The 21,425-nt window shown below is 36.7% G+C and overlaps 1 protein-coding gene across 3 annotated transcripts; it reads left to right on the forward strand.

Annotated features, from left to right (window-relative positions):
- Positions 1 to 449: 449 nt before the first annotated feature.
- On the forward strand, positions 450 to 20,187 carry LOC101887326 (breast cancer anti-estrogen resistance protein 3 homolog). 3 transcript variants are annotated; one of them, XM_005177795.4, is made up of 8 exons: positions 450 to 873; positions 937 to 1,092; positions 4,216 to 4,414; positions 7,782 to 8,229; positions 11,481 to 11,583; positions 11,650 to 12,875; positions 12,934 to 13,808; positions 16,772 to 20,187. In XM_005177795.4, the coding sequence occupies exons 1-8, from the start codon at positions 690 to 692 to the stop codon at positions 16,917 to 16,919; spliced, it is 3,339 nt and encodes a 1,112-aa protein (XP_005177852.2). In that variant the 5' UTR covers positions 450 to 689; the 3' UTR covers positions 16,920 to 20,187. The 3 variants fall into 3 exon arrangements, with proteins under 3 accessions (XP_005177852.2, XP_058981133.1, XP_019890323.2); XM_059125150.1 differs by lacking the exons at positions 450 to 873; positions 937 to 1,092; positions 4,216 to 4,414 and adding an exon at positions 7,201 to 7,584 and having other exon boundaries at positions 16,772 to 20,186; XM_020034764.2 differs by lacking the exons at positions 450 to 873; positions 937 to 1,092; positions 4,216 to 4,414 and adding an exon at positions 7,617 to 7,726 and having other exon boundaries at positions 16,772 to 20,186.
- Positions 20,188 to 21,425: the final 1,238 nt, after the last annotated feature.

Raw genomic sequence — 21,425 nt, forward strand, 5'->3', positions numbered from 1 at the left:
AAATGTGTGAAATATAGATATTAATAATTAAAAAAATAATATTTTTTTATTTTGTTCTAATATTTTCCCATCGAATCGCTGCTCACCTAGTTCTATTGGCAGCAAAAAGAAAAAAAAACTTTGGACCGGTAATCGATATTAGTAATCATTGCAAAAAAAAAGCTTAAACATGAGTCAGTCATAAAAAAGCGGTTTTGACCATGACGGCACGTAGTACGCTATACATAGGTTTGATTCAAACTTAGAAATGGATTTCAAAATCAACATTTCAATCTAAATTTTTGTAAAATTTTAATATTTTGTGGTCAAGAAGTTTTAGACATTCTACTTTTTCCCCTTAGTTCCGTTGCTGGCCTGCCATGACCTACTGTAGCGTACTTTCTCATTCTTGATATTTATTTACATACATTGAACAAGATACCCCATTCACAAAATAACGAACACAAAACTCACAGCGTGTTGCGGACAGCAGAGACGGCCGCCGAGCAGCGTGGAGACGGACAGACAGACAGACTTTAGAAGACTCAAAGCACGAAATGACATTGAAAATGCTTTCAGTCAACAAACAACAAGACAAACGTTGAAAACGCTTAACAGTCAATAATAATATCAATAATAAAAAAATTAATAATAAATGTGAAGCTGTGGCGCTAAGGAAATAGCCAAAAAATCTAACAACCACAACAAACATGGGTAACGTTCAGACCCGCAATTTGGATGCCAAGTGTATCCCCCAACGTCGCGGTAGCATGTATTGGAGTTTCCGTTACTCCTCGACGCGTCGCAGTCGAGATGCCAAATCGATGACGGTGTTTAATTCAAAAATGGCAATATTGGAGTGGTTGGATCTACTCGATCTGAGGGAGTATGAAAGTAGGTTTGCAGGTGTGGATTATGTGAAATATTTACGATGATGTTGACCTCTTTTCCTTATAGACATCTTTCGCATATATTCCTCCGTGGATGATTTATTGGATTTAGATGATGCCACACTCAAAGAAATGGGAGTACGCCGTACCGAACATCGTTCGAAAATGTTATCTAGTTTGGTACGCGTTCAAGCGAAGCGACGTCAATCGGTGAATATCGATGGTAAGTTAATGAAAGGTGAATAATCAGAAGAATACGTCGAGAGATAAGAAGTATATTTGCAATATACTAAGACAGTTCCACCTGGGATCGGCTGCCCTAAAATAATGGTTAATCTTGTGAAAAAAAAATTCTATGGTTTCTACAGGGTGAGAGTAGCCAGAGGACACTGCTATGGAATAGCTTTTATCAGCGACCTCAACCGTAAAATAGCTGACATTACCCAACAATTTTTTTAAGAATCTGTTCCTAGTTGCCACTACAGTAGGGTAGATGGTGTTAAGGGTCCAATTGTTTAATATCTTGCCTAAGAGGCCACTATTGCGGTGAATTTAACCAAAGAGGTCCCTATAATCAATTAGTTGCCAGAGGGCTGTCAAAGAGCTGGACTCATATGCAAATACTGTAAAGTAGCTGACCACAAAGGTCGTTGCTATAAAGGTGGTGGCCTCAGAGTCTCTCTGACCAGCTACTTTACATCAGTGGCATCTAATAGCAGCTACTCCACAGTAGTGCTCACTGTTGTTGTAATCCAACCAGCAATGTCCTCTATTGTCAGCTGGTTTACAGTATTGATCCACATAAGTAGCCAGCTAAACTACTGCGGTGCCCTCTGCAGCCAGCAACTCGACAGTAGACCATGTGATCGACAATGTTGGCCTCTGCGGTCAGTTTATCTGCAGTAGTGATCTCTATGATCAATTATTCCACAACAGTTCTCTCTGGGTCCAGATACTGAACAGTAGTGGTTCTGTCCAAACTACTTTGCTGCAGTGGGCTTTTGAGTGCTGCTACGATAGTAGTCTCTGGGGCCAGTCACTATACGATTGGGACGTCTGGGGATACCTAATAGAAATGCCCTTAGAAGACAGCCATTCATTGATAGTAGCCATTGGAAGCCACCCACTCTACAGCAGTGAGCTCTGGAGCCCACTACTCTCCAGCAATTGACTCTAGAGCCAATTACTCTGCAGTAGTGGCCTCTCGACAGTAGGCCACGTGATCGAAAATGTTGGCCTCTAAGGTCAGTTTCTCTGCAGCAGTGACCTGTATGGTCAGTTATCCCACAACAGTGCTCTCTGGTTCTAGATACTGAACAGTAGTGGTCTCTGTCCAAACTACTTTACTGCAGTAGGCTTTTGAGGTCTGCTACTCTACGATAGTGACCCTTGGGACCAGCTACTCTCCGATTGGGACGTCTGGGGATACCTAACAGAAATGCCCTTAGAAACCAGCCATTCATTGATAGTAGCCATTGGAAGCCATCCACTCTACAGCAGTGAACTCTGGAACCAACTACTCTTCAGCAATGTTCTCTAGAAGTAACTACTCTGCAGTAGTGATCTCTGGATCCAACTACTCTGCAGTAGCAGCCTCTGGAGCCAGCTACTTGACAGTATTACCTCTGACGCCCGCTACTCGACAGTAGAGGATTCTAAGGCCAGCTACTCTACAGTAGTGGACTCTGAGGCAACAGTAGGGCCCTTTGATGCCACCTACTTTACAGTAGTGGTCTCTGAGGACAGCAACTCTTCAGTAGTGGCCTTTGAAGCCAGCTACTCGACAGTAGTGGCCTTTGAAGCCAGCTAGCGACAGTAGTGGCCTCTGAGGCCAGTTTGTTAACAGTAGTGACCTCTGAAACCAGCTAGCCAAGTGTAGTGGCCTCTGAGACCACCAACTCTATTGTATTGAGGGCTGACGCCAGCTACTCGACAGTATTACCTCTGACGCCCGCTACTCGACTGTAGAGGATTCTGAGGCCAGCTACTCTACAGTAGTGGACTCTGAGGCCACAGTAGGGCCCTTTGATGCCAGCTACTTTACAGTAGTGGTCTCTGAGGCCAGCAATTCTTCAGTAGTGGCCTTTGAAGCCAGCTACTCGACAGTAGTGGCCTCTGGAGCCTACTACTCTATAGAAGTGGCCTCTGAGGCCAGATGCCTTAGTAGCCTTTGGAAGCCACCTACTCTATGGCAGTTCCCTCAGAGACCAGTTGGTCTACAGTAGTGGCCTCTGGAGCCTACTACTCTATAGTAGTGGGCTCTGAGGCCAGATGCCTTAGTAGCCTTTGGAAGCCACCTACTCTATGGCAGTGCCCTCAGAGACCAGTTGGTCTACAGTAGTGGCCTCTGGAACCAACTACTCTACAGTTGTGGCCTCTGAAGCCAACAACTCTACAGTAATAGCCTCTGGAGCCAACTACTCTATAGTAGTGGCCTCTGCAGACAACTGCTCTACAGCATTGGATTCTGGAGCCAATTACTCTACAGCATTGGACTCTGGAGCCAATTAATCTATAAAAAAGTGGCCTCGGGAGATAACTACTCTATAGTAGTGGCCTCTGGAGCCAACTACTCTACAATAGTGGCCTCTGGAGCTAACTACTCTACAGTAGTGGCCTCTGGAGCCAACTACTATACATTAGTGACCTCTGAGGCCAGCTACTCTACAGTAATGGCCTCTGAAGCCAGCTATCCCACAGCAGTGGCCTCTAAGACTATATAGCGAGTAGTGTAGTTCAACTAGAATATATTAGAGGTCTCTGCAGCCAACTACAAACCAACGGTGGCCAGCTACTCTATAATAAGGACGATTGAAACTGCAATTACTCTGCGGTAGTGACTTCTGTGCCCAACTACTACGCTGTAGTGACCTTGAACTTTGCCATCTTACGCCAGCTACTCTTCAGTAGTGACTTTAGAGTCTTGTCCTGCTTCTCAACTGTAGATGTCTCTGAGGCGTTCTAATTTACATAATCGTCCTCGTCTTCGCGTTTCCCTATACATAGTTGATTTTCTGTTCAAGACAATTGATCTGATCACAGAACCTGTAAAAATCTGCAATTTTCCATTTTTTTCGATATCGTACAGCGAGAATCGGTTATCGTATTAAAAATTGTACATTCTTGTAGTTCTCGAACAGGCCAAATGTGTTTGTTTCAAAGTGGACTATTGCAATTTATTTTATGACCTGTAACATTTTATTTGATATTCACAGCAAATGAGGTGTGAAGAGAACGCATTTGAGTTTTGTCTTCATACCATAAACGTAAAAGTAAATTTATCTTTACGCTGATAACGCTAATCGCATTCTGGTCGATTTATTTATTTCGCATTTGCATTTTGTAGCTTCTCGTAACAGTAGCGTTTCTCCTTCTATGCAATTGAAGCGAAAGAATTCATGTCCAGCCATTCGTACGGTGGGTGCGGAAACATTGGATACCGAATTGGATAAATCGATTTTAAGAAATTCCATGCGTGAAACAGGACGGAAAGTTAATAGCCCCGAGGAAAAGAGGAGATTTACATTTGGTGAAGCGGATATAATGTGAGTAGATATGAGATGTCCATGGCATTGCTTTACATAGGGTGCCGTGAAAATTTACTAAAAATAAGAAATAACAATAAGGATGTTGTCATGGTCTATATAAGGTCAGGTAAGAAGACTACTTTTCACAAAAACTTGACCATAAACTGAATGGTTTTGGCATCATTGGAATTTGACTTTTTGACAGCACAAATTTAGTAATCAGAGGCTGACCTTATATAGGCCTTGAAAGTTGTTTGAGAAGAAATTTTTTATGAAGAATTATGCTAAATATTTATCGAGGATAATGGTTTCCAAGACTGTTTCTACTGGGGTAACATTTCGTGAGCGTATTTCAATAAAGAACCAACTTCGTATGAAAATTTATAAAAAGAACATTTCCTTGATTAGCCATACAAGTGTTTGTGGTACAAAAACACAAGAGATTCCACTTAAAAAAGAACGTCATCTTATGATTCATTAAAAATATCAAACATTTGTCATTAGTCACTCCTCCTTCTACTTCTTCTCCTTGTCGTCGTACCCACAAAAAAAAAGAAACATAAAAACAATTCATCACAGGATCAGTGTACATAATTGCTTACCAGGATCATAACATTCAAAGAAAACAGAATTTCAAATAAACAACAACGGCTGCCACACTTGACAACTCATTGAGTTGTAACGTTCGCCTCAAAAGAATAAATACCGACCCGTATCCGTACAAAACACACAAAAATTACCAACCATTTCAAAGGACATTAAACACACCCCATTGCCAGCTTCGACATTTGTTGATGGGCCATCGGTGATGAAAAGTCATAACAATGGATTTGCGCATGCCTAGGAAAATTGTTACAGACACCACTCTCTGTGGCACCTTTGGGAGAGTATAACAAACAAGAGAGAGAAAAAGAGAGTCTTGCGTTTTACTCTCTCTCTTTCTAAAATCTGCCTTGTGTTTTTATCCGGCAAAAGTGCAATCAACTGAAAGAACACCCAAAATGGGGGGTTGAAATCCAACTCTCAGGAGCGAGGATTTACTCATGTCCAATGTAATTATACGAGGGGTAGGTCTGCCAGATATAGAAAAATTATTAAAGAAATTTCTACGGATGAAAGGAGGCCCAAACGTTGCCTACAGAGAGGAGAATTATGAAAGTATTCTGAGCTCCCAAGTAGTCTAATATATAGAATATTGAACACCTCCTGAAGGTATCCTAAACATAAAGACCTTCTGAAGTTCTCTCTAGAATACCTTCTGAAGGTCTCCTATGCATAGAATACCTTCCCAAGGTCTCCTAGAGATACAAGGTCTCCTGAAGATCTCCTATAGATGGAAGAGTTTCTCACGATCTTCTATAGATGGAAGACCTTTTGAAGGTCACCTACGGATAAAAGATCTTCTGAAAGTAGGATATAAAGAAGGCCTCCTTCTAAAGGTATCCTATAGATAGAAGACCTTCGGAATGTCTCCTATGGATAGAAGACTTTCGGAATGTCTTCTATGGATAGAAGATCTTCTGAAGGTCTGTTATACATAGAGGGCCTTATGAAGATCACCTATACATAGGAGACCTTCTGAAGGTCCCCTATAGATGGAAGACCTTCTGAAGGTCCCCTTTAGATAGAAGACCTTCTGAAGGTCCACTACAGATAGAAGACCTTCTGAAGGTCCCCTATAGATAGAAGTCCTTCTAAAGGTCTCCTGAAGACAGAAGACCTTCGGAAGGTCTCTTATAGATAAAAGACCTTTTGAAGGAATCCTATGGGTAGATGACCTTCTGAAAGTCTCCTATAGATAAAAGGCCTTCTGAAAGTCTCCTATGGATAGAAGACCTTCTAAAGGTCCCCTATTGATAGAAGACCTTCTGAAGGTCTCCTATAGATAGAAGACCTTTTCAAGGTCCCCTATACATAGAAGGCCTTCTTAAGGTCTCCTATAGATAGAAGTTCTTCTGAAGATCTCCTATAAATAAAAAACCTTCTGAAGGTCTCCTATGGGTAGAAGACCTGAAAATCTCCTATGGATAGAAGACCTTCTAAAGGTCTCGTATATATAGAAGGCCTTCTGAAGGTCCCCTGTTGATAGAAGACCTTCTGAAGGTCTCCTACGGATAGATGAGTTTCTGACGGTTTCCTATTGATAGATGACCTTTTGAAGTTCTCCCTTAGATACAAGACCTTCTAAAGGTCTTCTATGAATAGAACACCTTCTGAAGGTCCACTATTCATAGAAGATCTTTTGAAGGTATCCTATACATAGAAGATCTTCTGGGGGTCTCCTATATACAGAAGACATTCGGAAGGTCTCATATAGGTAGAAGACCTTCGGAAGGTCTCCTACAGGTAGAAGTTCTTCACGATGTCCTCTATCTATAGGAGACCTAAGGATAGAATAACGTATGAAGGTCTGAGGATATCGAATTGAAAGCAGACCTCCTATCTATAGGATACTTCCTGTGGGTAACAAGCCTTCTTAAGACCTCTTATGCAAATCGGATTTTCTAAAGGTTTCCTACGTAGAAAAGGTCTTTTCTATGTCTCTGTATACAAAAATCCCATAGAAGATCCATGGAAGGTTTTCTCTATTGAAGTCCTATTTCCTCTCCCTCTTTTCACCCACCCTCGTAAATTTAATTCCCTGCAGACTCACTAGCCTAAGGGAGTGTAATGGCCTTTATGCAAATCTAATTATACGTGTATGAATGTATATGTGTGTGTGTGTGCGTGTAAGCCACTTGGAAAACCAAAATACAACATCTGAACGGCAACTCAGAGAAGTTCAACAAAAACAGATTGAAAATGCATGTCCTGCAGGACACAAGTCCTGAACGGTTGTCGTACGGTGGTGTTTTTTTTTTTTGGTTGGTGTTGGTATAGTGCAAAAACTCGTTAAAAAGAGTATCAATAGATACGGCTTTTGAAGTGGAAGAGAATTAGAAAAGACGGAGAAGAAGAAGAAGCATCAGCAGTGGTTGTGAAAAAAAAACGAAGTAAAAAAGGAAATTTCTTGGGCTGGGCCGGGCGTGAAAAACAGAAAAGTTGTAATTTTTTATAGATAATCAAAGAAAATATTGAAATAAAAGTAACAAAAAAAAAATAATTTGAAAATCAAAGAAATCAAGGAGTAAATTTTTCGTTTATGAAGGATGCAGTGTTTTTCATAAAAAAAAATTTTGAAATAAAAAGTAAGCCAAAACCTTTCGAGAACAGATACATATTGGACCTGCAGATTTAAAAAAAAAAAAAACAAAAAAAGATATTTAAAAGGACATTTTTTGTGAAATATGGAAAATATTATCCACTAACCCACAGCTGTGTATATCCCAGGTGAAAACAAGAAAATAAATAACCACCTTTTATTTTGCAAAATCATTGTTTCCAGTTATGAAGAACTAAGGCGACGTAACAGCACCACCTCTGACAAGGGTGAAGAGAAGCCATCAGAAGAAGAAAATCAAAATTCCTCATCAACAAAGACAGCATCACAACCCAAGATGGATAATGAAACCTCATCAGGATGTGGTGGCGTCGGAAGCGGAGGCAGTGGCTCCTTCAGTCAACCATCCTCATTGATTGGCCCCACCACCATGACTCCCAATGAACAACAGGAGGTTATGGCTTTGAAAAAAGCCCTCGAATGGGAGCTGAGTTTGGATTCACGCGATTTACGTTCCCATGCCTGGTATCATGGACCGCTACCACGGCAACGTGCCGAAGAGATTGTACAGCGTGAAGGAGATTTTCTGATAAGAGACTGCACCTCACAGCCGGATAATTATGTTCTTACATGCCGCACCAAAACATCTGTTCTGCACTTTGTAATCAATAAGGTGAGTTTTTTTGAAAAAGAAAATGGAATGAAGAGTTTTTCTGAAGATTAAATTAATCCTCATCACAAATATGACACATATTTGGAGATAAAAATGCACTTAATAGACAGTGTGGGAAAATGTGGGTTTTCCTGTGAGAATCCTGTAAGGGTTTTCGATGAGGAAAATTATGGAGATTTTAATGAGGAAATGTTTATTTTTTCCTTTGAAAAAATCTATGAGGTTTTCTACAAGCAATCCTATGAGATTTTCTATGAAAAGACATTTCAGATTTTCGATGAGAAAATTCGCACAATTTTATGAGAAAACTTATGAAGTCTTCCGTGAGATGAAAACCTATGCAGTTCTTTGTCAGTAATTCCCTGGAATTTCTATGAAAAAATCTTCGAAAACTTTTGAGGTCTTCTATAAAAAAAAACAAGTAAAAAACCTGTAAGTTCGGCCGGGCCGGACCTTTAATACCCTACACCATTTGGAACAAATTTGACAATTTTCATATTAGGGCCTATGCTACGACGTGGACCTACATAAGAAACTTTTATCATAATCCATTAAAATATTCGAATGCAAAATTTGAAAAAAAAAATGGGGAAAATGGCTCTAAAATCATAAAAATATCGAATATTGGGAGGTACCATTATATGGGGGCTATACCAAAACGTGGACTTGCACAGACAATTTTCTATCATAGGCTTTGGTATCCATTACGATCTTCAAATACCAAATTTGAAACAATTCCGGTGAATATTGTCGCTAAAATCATCAAAATACCGAATATCGGGAGGTACCGTTACATGGGGGCTATTCGAAGACGTGGACCTGCACAGACAATTTTCTGTCATAGGCTGTAGTATCCATTACGTACTTCAAATATCAAAATTTGAACCATTTCCAGTGAAGAATGTCGCTAAAATCGTCAAAATACTGAATATAGGGACGTACCGTTATATGGAGGCTATACGAAGACGTGGACCTGCACAGACAATTTTTTGTCATATGCTGTGGTATCCATTATAAACTTCAAATACCAAATTTGAAACAATTCCGGTGAATATTGTCGCTAAAATCATTAAAATACCCAAAAATAGGGTGATAGAATTATGGGGGGGCTATGCCAAAACGTGGACCTACATGGTCCATTTTCAATACCAAAAATCCTGCAGATATAATATATATTTGAGTAAAATTTTATCAACCTATATTCTATAAGGATATTTTCTAGGCCTTTTATGAGAATATTTTTTGACCATATGGTCCTTCTGTCATAAGACCTTATGAGAAATTTTTAGGGGCAAATGTCCGGTGGAACATTTTTCTTGAAGGCGTAAATATTATTTTCGCAATATACATTCCTTACTATGACCATTAAAACCCTTAATTCAATTTCCAACAGAATTAAGAATTTCTTCCTTTAAAGGACTACACTAATTTTCTAAAAATTCAGGACAGTATTTCCGATAATATTTCTATCAAGACCCATATAAATTTTATGAAGCGGTCCAACACTATTTGCTTTGAGGACCTCAATAAAATATAATTCAGAAGCCCACGACTGAGTACCTTGAAAGCATTAAGGAAATCTTATAATTTCTTTCAGAAGCTAGAGGATTTTCCTTTTTTTAAGTCCCCGCTATCGTCTCCAGGGTTTTCTTCCTCCACGCATAGGGACATACTTTTTTGGATTCTTACTTGACTATCATCCATCAAAGTCTCAAGAACTTTCCTAAGCAATGCTCCTTAAAATTCTCCAGAATTTCCCGAATTCTTCTTTGAAACGCTCTGCGAAGATAATTTATGTTCCTTGAAGAACTCTAGAAATTTTCTAAAAGGCAATTCTCAATTTTTATAACGATTTACAGGAATTTCTTCAAAAGGTCAACAGATGTGTTTCTTGAAAGAATCGAAAAATTTTCAAAAATATTTTTTTTTTGAAGAAGTTTGAAATTTTTCTAAAAGACCGGCAATTTAATTATGTGAAGGCTTTAGGTTATTTTAAAAAATTCAAATTGTTCTTGGAATCAGAATAATGTCATCGAGAAAGGCTTTTGAAGGCCCTGAAGAATTTCTTCAAAAAGTTCTCAAGAATGAAACTTGGATTTTGCTACAATATGCAAGATAATTCTCCTTGAAGTTCGAAAGTCTAAAACAATAAGTTATTATTAATGAAGCTAGGAGGCCTGCAGGAACTCCTTAAACTCGCAAGACTAGTAATCGAAGTCATAATGGTTTTTTTTTTGTTCTTTGAGTTGGTCTAGTATTCCGTGATACCCTTTAAAAATCCAAAAAAAAAAATATTTCGTTTTTTCAAGTCCTGTTGGGAAAAACACGATCTTATTCATAGCGCGACGTGGAGGCCTATAAAATCTCATATAGCTCTCCAAGACTTCCTCGAAAAAGTACAGAGTTATGTTTTTTGAAGGGCTGTGGGATCACTTGACATCCTCAGAGAATATCCTGTTTTCGTTTAAGATAGCACTTGGATTTTAATGAGGAAATTTCTTAAAAAAGACCTCGATAATGTCGCTTGGAAGCCTGGAATAGTTCTCTGGGAATTATCTACTTTGGCATATTTTCAAGAAAAAATATTCCTGGTGTCCTCTGAAATTTGCTTAAAAAAGTCTTGTATTATGTTCTCACAGGGTGAGAGTATCGATAAAATGCTTTGCCATTTGCTGTAAAAGAATACACAATTGTTTTCTCCGAAGTTCTTTAGAAACATTTGGCAGAATTTAATTCCTTGGAAGCCTTCGGAAAATTACTAAAAAAATTAAGTCTTGTGAAAAGCCTAAAAATGTGAAGGCTTATCCGGTAAAGTCCCATATTTAGTTTTATTAACAAGGTTTTCTCGATGACCTTTTAATGTTTTCCACAGCATTCTAATGTTATGAGTCCTGAAATTTTGACTTTTTTTTTTTTGAAGACCTCTCCGAATTTTTTAAAAACATCAAATATTTCGAAAAATGCTGGACTGTATTCCTTGTCCTGGGACATGTTTCGTAGAGAACTTTAAGAATTTCTTTTAAAAAATTTCCACAAAGATTCCTATAAGTTGTTATATATAGTCGCACAAACCTGCTTCTACATAAGAGACCTTTAGACAAAATACGTTTGCCTTTGGAATTCTTACAAGGAAGTTATGGAGAAGTTTTAAAGGGAAGGGGTATTGCACCTATAGGAAAATTGAGTAGGTCTATGGTTTTGATTTTTCGATATCGAAATAATTATTTCCAAAAAATATTTGTTCATTTCAGATTTTGGTACAACCAGAAACAGTTTACGAGCGGGTGCAATATCAGTTCGAGGAAGATGCTTTTGATGCCATTCCAGATCTAATCACATTCTATGTGGGTTCGGGTAAGTTCAACATTCTGTTTTCATTAAATTCTGGAGACTTCTAAAAATTTACTTTTTTCTCTTTAGGAAAACCTATTTCACTAGCATCTGGGGCACGCATTCAATATCCCTGCAATCGCCACTATCCCCTCTCATTCTATGGCCATAAAATTGTCGGCAATCATTTGCATTCTCAAATGTTGGCAGGCCTACGCGGTGTTAGTCCCCTCAACTCACCGTTGGCGGCCAATGCAGGTTTTCGTTTTACCGGAACTCCCATGGGCGGACAACAACAACAGCAGCAACACAACATGTTGCAACATCAGCAATCACTGCCCACCAGCATTGGCGGTCAGATGTCAGCAAAACAACCCGAAAGTCCCATGTCTTCACCACCAAGAAATAAGATTTATCCAGCCCCAAGGCTGCCTTCAAAGAAACAACGTTCCCAGAGTCTAACCCCGGCCCAAGCCATTGTGGTGTCGAATATTAAAAATGCCGAGGCTGGCAACAGTGCAGATGGCATGATTCAAGGAAATGGCGAAAATGGTACCTCTTCGAATGGTGGTTCCATGACTCATCTTCACAACAGCAATAATCATGGTTATCGTCCGGAGGTCATCGCGAGGCGTTTCAATCAATTGGAGAAAAGCAATAGCGTGTGTGGCTCGCCCAATGATGGAACACAGCTGCATAGTCATTTGGAGAATTTGAGCATACATGGCAAAATTCCGGCAAATGGTTTCCAAACCATTGCCCGCTGTACCATGGGAGATGTGGTGGATCATCAGCATACCAAGTTTACCACCCACTCGCTGCCCCGGCCAGCAACCAATAGTTTTAGGGGTAATTTAAATAGGACCTCTAGCCTGGCCCGGGATTTCAATGTAGACAATGGATCGTCGAATATGTTCTCAAGTTTGGAAATAAGTAAGATACCGGAGTTGCCAGAGAAGCCACCAAGTCCACCACCAAAACCGAATCGCAGCAATGGTGCTGGTGTTGGTAGTATTAGTAGCCTGGCAAGACTGCCCAAGGAGGGTGGAGTAATACTGGATCAGCAATATCCCCTGCAAAGGCAGGGTGGCATGGCTGGAATTTATCAGTTAAGTGGTTCCGATTCGGGTAATGGTTCGGGAGATTCCATGCCGGGGGATATGAATGAGTTTATCATGCATCGTGGGGTCATCATCAAGAATCCACGCTTTATGAGCAGTTCCACCTCATCGGCCACACTCAAGAGTTTGAGTGAATTTGATGTCCAGGCGGCAGAGGATTTGTTGTTTACCCTGGAGATTCCGGAATATAAACCCGTAAGTGGGGAAACTGTTGCTGGTAGATTTAAAATTTTAAAGAATTGTTTCTTTTTAGACCTCCAAGTTTGATGTGGAAAACTTCAGTACATTGCTGCTACCCTCCGTGGAGAATCGGCCCTTGGATGGCGATGCTTTGAACACCTTCAAAATGATGCTACTCGAAACTGGTCCCAAAATGTTGGCGGAGCACATAACACGCATTGATATTGGCCTAATGATAGAGGCTCCATCAACCGCGATGGCCGAGGCAGAGACCCAAAATGAAAATGATAATCGCAATATTTTGGATTGCTGTGGCCTGGAGCTGCTGACCCTACCCCAGGGTAAAATTTTCCGTCAAGATTTGGTGGAACGTACCCAGTGTCTAAAGCTAATGGTGGCTGTGACCATTCTCACCTGTCAAACGGACTTAGATCGAGCCGAGTTGCTAAGCAAATGGATCCAGGTTGCTGTGGAAACAAAGACAGCACTGGGAAATCTTTTTGGATTTTCATCCATTATGCTGGGCCTGTGCATGCCTCAGATCCAAAAGTTGGATTCCGCCTGGCATTTGTTGCGTCAAAAATATACCGATGATGCTTTCATGTTTGAGGCCAAGTTGCGGCCAACATTGATAAGCATGAATGAGTGTTCCAATCCCCAGGCGCCAAATACAACAGTTCCTTATGTCCTGCTCTATGCTTTGCTCAAGGATCGTTCAGTCATGGATATTTTGAATTTCAATAACTCCACGGAGAAACCGTCGCTTTACAATATGTGCATCACTGCGTGGGAAAGTAAAGCCGATGATTTTGGCATGTACATCAACTATGCCCATTTGGATTCATCGCGAAATTTCCTTAATAGTCTGAAATTGTATCGCAAAAATGCCAAAATAATGCTGGAGGAATCCATATCGAGAATGGATGAATTGTTGAGCGATGCTTTTAGGTGAGTGGAGAGAGTATATTTTAGAATAAGGACCAAAAAAGAGAAGAAGGATTTTTAATTTTTTAAAGGACTTTCAGAGCAATAATCGTGAGTTTTTGAGAATATATTTTTAAGGACATTCATAGCGGTAAACTTAGATTTTTAGAGAACATTTTTCCAAGGATCTGTAGAGCCCCAGATGTGGATTTTTTAAAACAATATTGTCAAGGACCTTTGGAGTCATTAACGTGGATTTTTGAGATTATTTTTAAGAAAAAATGTCAAGGACCTTCAGAGCCACGAACGTTGATTTTTAGAGAATATTTTTGAAGGACTTTTAGAGTCATTAACGTGGGTTTTTAAGATTCTTTTTGAGAAAAAATTGTCAAGGACCTTCAGAGCCACGAACGTTGATTTTTAGAGAATATTTTTGAAGGACCTATAGAGCCACAAACGTGAATTGTTTTTACAATATTTATTCAAGGATATTCAGATTCACAACCGTGGATTTTTAAGAATATTATTTAAAGACGATTAGCACCACTAACCCGGATTTTTTAGGAATATTTTTTGGAGAGCCATCGGAGCCTCAAACGTGGACTTTTTAAGAACATTTTTTAAGTACCGTCAGAGCCTTAAACCTGGATTTTTTAAGACTATTTGTATAAGCACCTTAAGAGACATAAACGTGGATTTATGAAGAATATTTTTTCAAAGACCTTCAGAGCGATGAACGTGGATTTTTTAATAATGTTTTTTCTAGGACCTTCTGAGCCACAAACGTGGAGTTTTGAAGAATATTTCTTTAAGGATCTTCAGAACCATAAACTTGGATTTTTAAAGAATATTTTTTTCAAGAATCTTAAGAGGCATAAGCGTGGATTTTTGAAGAATATTTTTTCAAGGACCTTCAGAGCCACAAACTTGGATTTTTTAAAAAATTATTTTTCAAAGACCTTCAGTTCCTAAAAATGGATTTTTTAAAAATATTTTTTTCACGGAACTTCAGAGCCACAGACGTGGATTTTTTAAAAATATTTTTCAAGGACCTTCAGGGCCATAAAGGTGTATTTTTGAAAAATATTTTTTCATGGACCTTCAGAGCCATAAAGGTGTATTTTTGAAAAATATTTTTTCAAGGACCTTCAGAGCGATGAAAGTGGATTTATGAGAATATTTTTCAGGGTACCTCAGAACCACAAACGTGGATTTTTGAAGAATATCTTTGTAAGGACCTTATGAGTCACAAACATGAATTTTTTAAAGATTATTTTTTCGAGGACTGTCGGTCCCACAAACGTGCATTATTTAAGAATATTTTTCAAGGACCATCAGAGTCACAAAACGTGGATATTTAAGAATACTTTTTCAAGGACATTCAGTGCCACAAATGTGGATTTTTTAAGAATATTTTTTTAAGGGCATTCAGATCCATAAACGTGGATTTTTTAAAGTCGATCAGAAGCCCAAACGTGGATTTTTAAAGTCGATCAGAAGCCCAAACGTGGATTTTTAAAGAATAATTTTCAAGAACCTTCAGAACCACAAACGTGAATTTTTAAAGAATATTTTTTCAAGGGCCTTCAGAGCCACAAACGTGATTTTTTAAAAAGGACCTTCAGAGCCACAAACGTGATTATTTTAAGGACCTTCAGAGCCACAAACGTGATTATTCTTAAGAATATTTTTTCAAGCACCTTCATAGTCACAAACGTGAAGATTTTAAGACTTCCTTTTCAAGGATCATCAGAGTAACAAACGTGGATTTTTGAAGAGCCACAAAGTTGTTTTTTAAGAATACCTTTCCAAGGATCATAGGAGGAACAAAGGTGGAGTTTTTTAAATTTTTTTTTTTAAGAATATTTCTTTGGAGGACAACCTGTGCCTCAAACTTGAGTTTTTAGAAATTCATACTAAAAGGTCACGAAAAGTTCTAAATTGTTCTGAAAATTGAATGCTTTTATTGGTCAAACGGAATGTGCTAGAATTCTGAAATTTGGAATGAGAATAACTTGTGAAGAGCAAGATAGATATTCCAAAGGGGTTATGGAAATTCGAATTTTATGGTTAGGAAAAGTTCTAAAGTGGTACTTAACTCCTAAAACGGTACCATTTGGTATTATGTAAATTTAGTATGAAAATCTAAGTCCCTGGTCCCGGTCGGTGGTAGTTTTTGATAAGGAGTTCGGTTTGGACATTTGTACTACAAGTTCATGAAAAGTACTAAATAGTACTATATATGGTACAATTTGATATTTGGGTGAATAGACATATGATATATATATTTGGTAGTCTGGACATATGGAGGTGGAACTGCGTACTATAATTGAACTAATGGTACAAAATGGTACAAAATTTGGTTTTGGGTGATATTCAGATTACTGGTTCAAAATTTGTACGGAGAGTACTAAAGAGATAGGGCTGGAATCCTCAAATTTGATATTGACGACTCTGTTGGTATCTGGAATAAAGATATGAAGATGGTTTTAGTTTAGTTTAATTGGGAACTGTTGGAACGAAAAATTTTAAAGTGGGCTTTTCGCTGACGATGTAGCTGCCAATTGGTAGGTTTGAATAGTATTTTTAAGAAACTGAAATTGTCGGTCACAAAACAAGATTTTTTTCAAATCTTCTTTCAACAATATCAGGTTAAAACCGACGTTTTTTAAAATATTTTTATGTTTTATTTTTAAGATTTTTTTAGAAGTGGTGTCCAAGGAATATCAGTGATAACTCCGTTGATTTTTTTAAATATTTGCCAAGGAACATCAGGGTTAAAACCCCTCATGTAATATCAAGGACATAGTCGTGAATTTCTTCGAATAATGATTAAGGAACATCAGGGACAAAACCGTAGAATTATTTTTCAGCAGTTGTTTTTTAAGAATTTTTTAAGGAATACCAGGTTTAAATTTTTTCAATGAATATCAATCAATCGTTGAATTTTTTGAATGCAATAAAAATCTGTCTTTTTATCTTTCCAGAACGGAATTTCACATCAAATTCCTGTGGGGCAGTAAAGGCGCCACCGCCACTGCCGATGATCGCCACTCGAAATTGGAAAAAGTCTTGGCCCTAATGGCTGATAAATTTTGTAATGCCGATACGAATGGATCAACTAACACTGCCTAAGAAACCCCAAACAAAAATACTGCAGACATCCCAACACAAAAACCAAAGCAAAGAAACCCTTTTACAAAGGATTATATGGTATAATTATAAGGAGAATAACTATTTATATTGTGTATAAAAAAACCAAAGCAAAAACAAACATTTGATATGAATCAAGCAACTTTTTTACGGCCAAGGCTTAAAACAAACCGATAACAGAACTTTGAATCAAAATTTACGATAGACAGACAGTGAAACCCCGGAAACCAATTTTTTAATATTTTGAAATGGATTTTTTTGTGAATTACTTTATTTTGTTGAAAACCGATAAGAAAAAACTACCTCAACAAAAATAAGATTAACGAAAGTCTGTTAGGCAGCCTCCCTCTTCTCATCATCGCCAACACCGACAAAGAGAACAAATCATCATGATGTGTAAAATAATCAAATTGAATGTTAAGGTTAAAGGTCGGGGTAGGAATCTTGCTGCAGATCGTATAAAATATACGAGAGTTACAAAAAATGCTCCTCTCCTCTACCTTAACTTCATTTGCTTATCTGTCATTCTGTGAAATGAAATAATCCCCAATTGGAAAGAAAATAACCATTTAGTTTTGGCATTTTCATTCATATCATTAGTTGGTACTTTTTGTTAAAACTTATTATATAATTTAAAAAATTATTATTTATATATTATTGTGATCTAAGTACAACGTTCATAGTTATGTCTACAAAGAAAGCAACTTTTGTAAATGTATCTAATTTTTATCTATCATCGAATACTCATCTTATGTTATCCAACTAATTCTATATAGAACATGTCTGGTTTATGCAGAATCCTAGAGATGCTAGAACACATGTTATAAGATACTATATATTTTTGCCTGCAATACCATACGAAATTGTATCAATTAAGTTGAAAAATGTGACTCGTATCTTCAAAATACCAACAACTAAAAAAGCTGTAAGTTAGGCACGGCCGAACCATTTGGAACGAATTTGGCAATTTTCAAAAAACTAAAATCCGTTAAAAATGCTGTTAAAATCTTAAAAATATCAAATGTAACCGTCATATTAGGGTCTAAACGACTACGTAGACCTGCAAAGGCAATTTTTGTCATAAGCTATTACAATGATCAAATGCGAAACTTGGAAAAATTCGGTGAATAATGTAGCTAAAATCATCAATATAGGGAGGTACTATTACATGGAAGCTATACCAAAATGTGGGCCTGCACTGAGAATTTTCTGCCTTAGGCTGCAGTATCCATTATGAACTTCAACTGCTAACTTTGAAACAATTCCTGTGAATAATGTCGCTAAAATCATCAAAATACCGAATATCGGGAGGTACCGTTATATGGGGGCTATATGAAGACGTGGACCTACACACACAATTTTCTAACATAGACTGTAGTATTCAAATATAAAATTTGAAACAATTCCGGTGAATAATGTCGCTAATATAATAAAAATACCGAAAATCATGAGGTACCGTTACATGGGGGCTATATCAAAACGTGGACCTACATGGCCCATTTTCAATACCAAAAGTCCTGCAGACATAATATACATTTGCGTAAATTTTTATCAATCCACTTTATTTCGTTCGGAAGCTAGAGTGGTTTCCACAGACGGATAAACGGACATACGACATAGAATTTAATGCTGATCAAGAATACTTTATGGGGTCTAAAATGTATATTTCGAGGTGTTAAAAACGGAATGACAAAACTTAATATACCCTCCATACTATGGTAGAGGGTATTATAATTTAAGGATTCCAGCACTTGAGGCCCCAAATTTGAACTTATGGAAGTCATTTACTTAAATTTGTCAGCTCTCAACCGATATTCTTCAAATAATAATTTAAATAATTTAGTAATTACTAAAATTTTTTAAAAGTTTCTTAATTTTTTGTCACTTCCCGGATTAAAAAGCAATTGGAGAAATTCAACTTTACAATATAAATTTTGAAAATTTAAAGATATAATATTCGTATATAATTTCCTGCATAAACATTTTATGTTCTATATAGAATTAAAATTTAAAAATTGTATACAAACACGCAAGCATATATACGTTGTAACATATAAATATGTCCATACATACATATATTTACCTGTAATCATTGATATCAATTTTATCAATTATTTTATTTCATTATATATTATTATCAAAAAACTCAGTTGTGTAATTTTATCTCTCGTAACACATTCCCAAATCGTTTTAAAATTTTGTGTATTTTATACAGAATTTTGTTGAAATCTTTTTTTATATATAAGTAATTTATTTATTATCAACCACAATTAGGCTAGAACTTTATACACTTACTATATATACATACATATATACTTAAATATATATATACTAGAATAACAATCTTGTGCTAAGTATTTCATATGAACTCCACTTCAAAACTATCAACTTAAGATCTTTGACAAGAAATAAAAAAATATTTATATATACAAAAATTATATTTTACACAAGTCCGAGTGATATTAAATATTTCGGAATTTTCGCTTTTATGGAGCCGAAATGATAGTCATAACCTCCATTAGAAAAAGGAGTTAAACACGATTTAAAAATTGGTTCAAAATTACAAAATATATTCCTGATTTATATTAGTCAATTATAATTCCCACAAGTGCCAGATTGTTGGAGAGAGAAGCCAAGACAAGACTACAAACTGACCCTTGCTGCATTTATAATTGTTAAATATAAATGAGGAGATTTTCACATGGACAACTCAAATTTTCTACAATTGTAAAGGATATTATTCGAACACCCCCACTGAAAATGCAGACGAATCATATTCATAACGACTTCCCTATTACAATATTTTTCTCTGTAAGGAATAAAACTTGAATTAAAAAGCTATTTTTTAAATCTCTTTAGCTTAATCTGCATTCGTTCTTTAATAACAAATGTTCTCTATCCCGTTGAACTTATTCGTTCTGAAACTTCTTCCTTATAGGGAAGTTTGACTTTGTGTTCTGGTCCCATTTAAGCGAAACCTATAACACCTCTTCCAAACACACACACCAACACACACTTATAAATATAAATATTTATCTACTTATAATTATTATTATTATGTTTTATATTGGACAATATTTAGTAATCAAACGCATTTACATAGCATTTTTACCAAAACAATTTATAAGGTAATAGATATAATGAAATAAAAAGCAAAATACCAAAAAAACACACAACAAAAAATGGAAAAACTATTTGTAATAAAATAAAAAATAAATAAATATCAATGCAATAAATTGGTGAAAATTATTATGAACAAATTGAATATGCCAGGGATGTGAACAGAAATACATTTCAAAACCATTTACGAGGAAACTCAACTAGAAAACTATTAGCTTTCCCTTGTAAAATGTGCAAAACATAACAGTTAATAGGCTTTTTTTGACGACATTGTGAGATCTACAATGTTAACTAGCCTCCTCTCATGCAATAATTCTCTGGGTCTGATTTTCTCACTCTCTTCTCATGATTTCTCAACACATCATTTTTGCACATACGCACGAACACACAATTAACCATTGCATACGGGTAAACGGGACAACATAAACGACAACAACAAGGCATAAAACCGAAGCATATTTTAATGTTCCCCGAAAGAAACTTTGCAAATTGATTTATTAATACATTTCTTTTATTTCCAATAAACTTTATTTGTAATTTGCATAATCAAAACACTAAATAATACTTTGCAAGTAGAAAATAAAAGATATTTTATCTTTCAAAGTGTTAAATTCACATTTTTTTGAGCACGAAAGGAAATGCACAACCGAACGTAATGAGATAAAGGCGCGAACTGATTAGCGAATGAGAGACAGATGTCATCAAATGGGATGACAAGTGCATTAGGGTTGCTCTATTTGCCCTATTTAACGACTCTTTTGATTCATGTTGGGATTTTGTAATTAGAGTTAAATATAATGGGCTTCTGAGTAAACAAAATCTAAATGTTTAGTATGAAACTCTTGCAAGTGATTGAAAAATACGATGGGGGATGTTTACAAATTTACTAGCAGATATTTTTCTTATAATTTTTAACAAAAATAATAATAAAAGAATTTAATTTTAGTTTCCTGAAAAGAAACAAATGAGTTTTGGGCACATGAAGTCGATTTTTCTTCGGTTGCCGAGAGACAATGTCTATTTGGTAATTTGGACATTCAAATCGTAAGTGGATTCAGAATATAAAACGATTGAAGAATTACTGGATAACACAATTTTAACCAACAATTTTGGTAGTAGAAATAAAATTGATAAAAATGTTTGAAGAAAGAATATCTAATTGGATTTGTTTGTTTGAAGATTGAAGTTAGATTTCGTCAAGTAGAATAACAAGTACATCAAGGTTGACTTTTTCGAAGTAATTGGAGTAAATAATGAATTCATGAGGAATAATTTTGGGTTAAAATTAAAAATTAAATAACCCTAAATTGTTTATTAATAATTGTTGTACGTAAGTAAGTGGAGAAATTTTGTTACTCCCCAAAAAAC

Source organism: Musca domestica, unplaced genomic scaffold, assembly GCF_030504385.1.
Source record: "Musca domestica strain aabys unplaced genomic scaffold, Musca_domestica.polishedcontigs.V.1.1 32, whole genome shotgun sequence".
Lineage (NCBI taxonomy): Eukaryota > Metazoa > Arthropoda > Insecta > Diptera > Muscidae > Musca > Musca domestica.

Coding starts and splice junctions, on each gene's coding strand:
- LOC101887326 (XM_005177795.4), top strand. CDS start 690: ATGGGTAACGTTCAGACCCGCAATTTGGATGCCAAGTGTATCCCCCAA. Junction 11,584..11,649: donor CACATTCTATGTGGGTTCGG/GTAAGTTCAACA, acceptor TTTTCTCTTTAG/GAAAACCTATTTCACTAGCA. Junction 12,876..12,933: donor AGATTCCGGAATATAAACCC/GTAAGTGGGGAA, acceptor GTTTCTTTTTAG/ACCTCCAAGTTTGATGTGGA.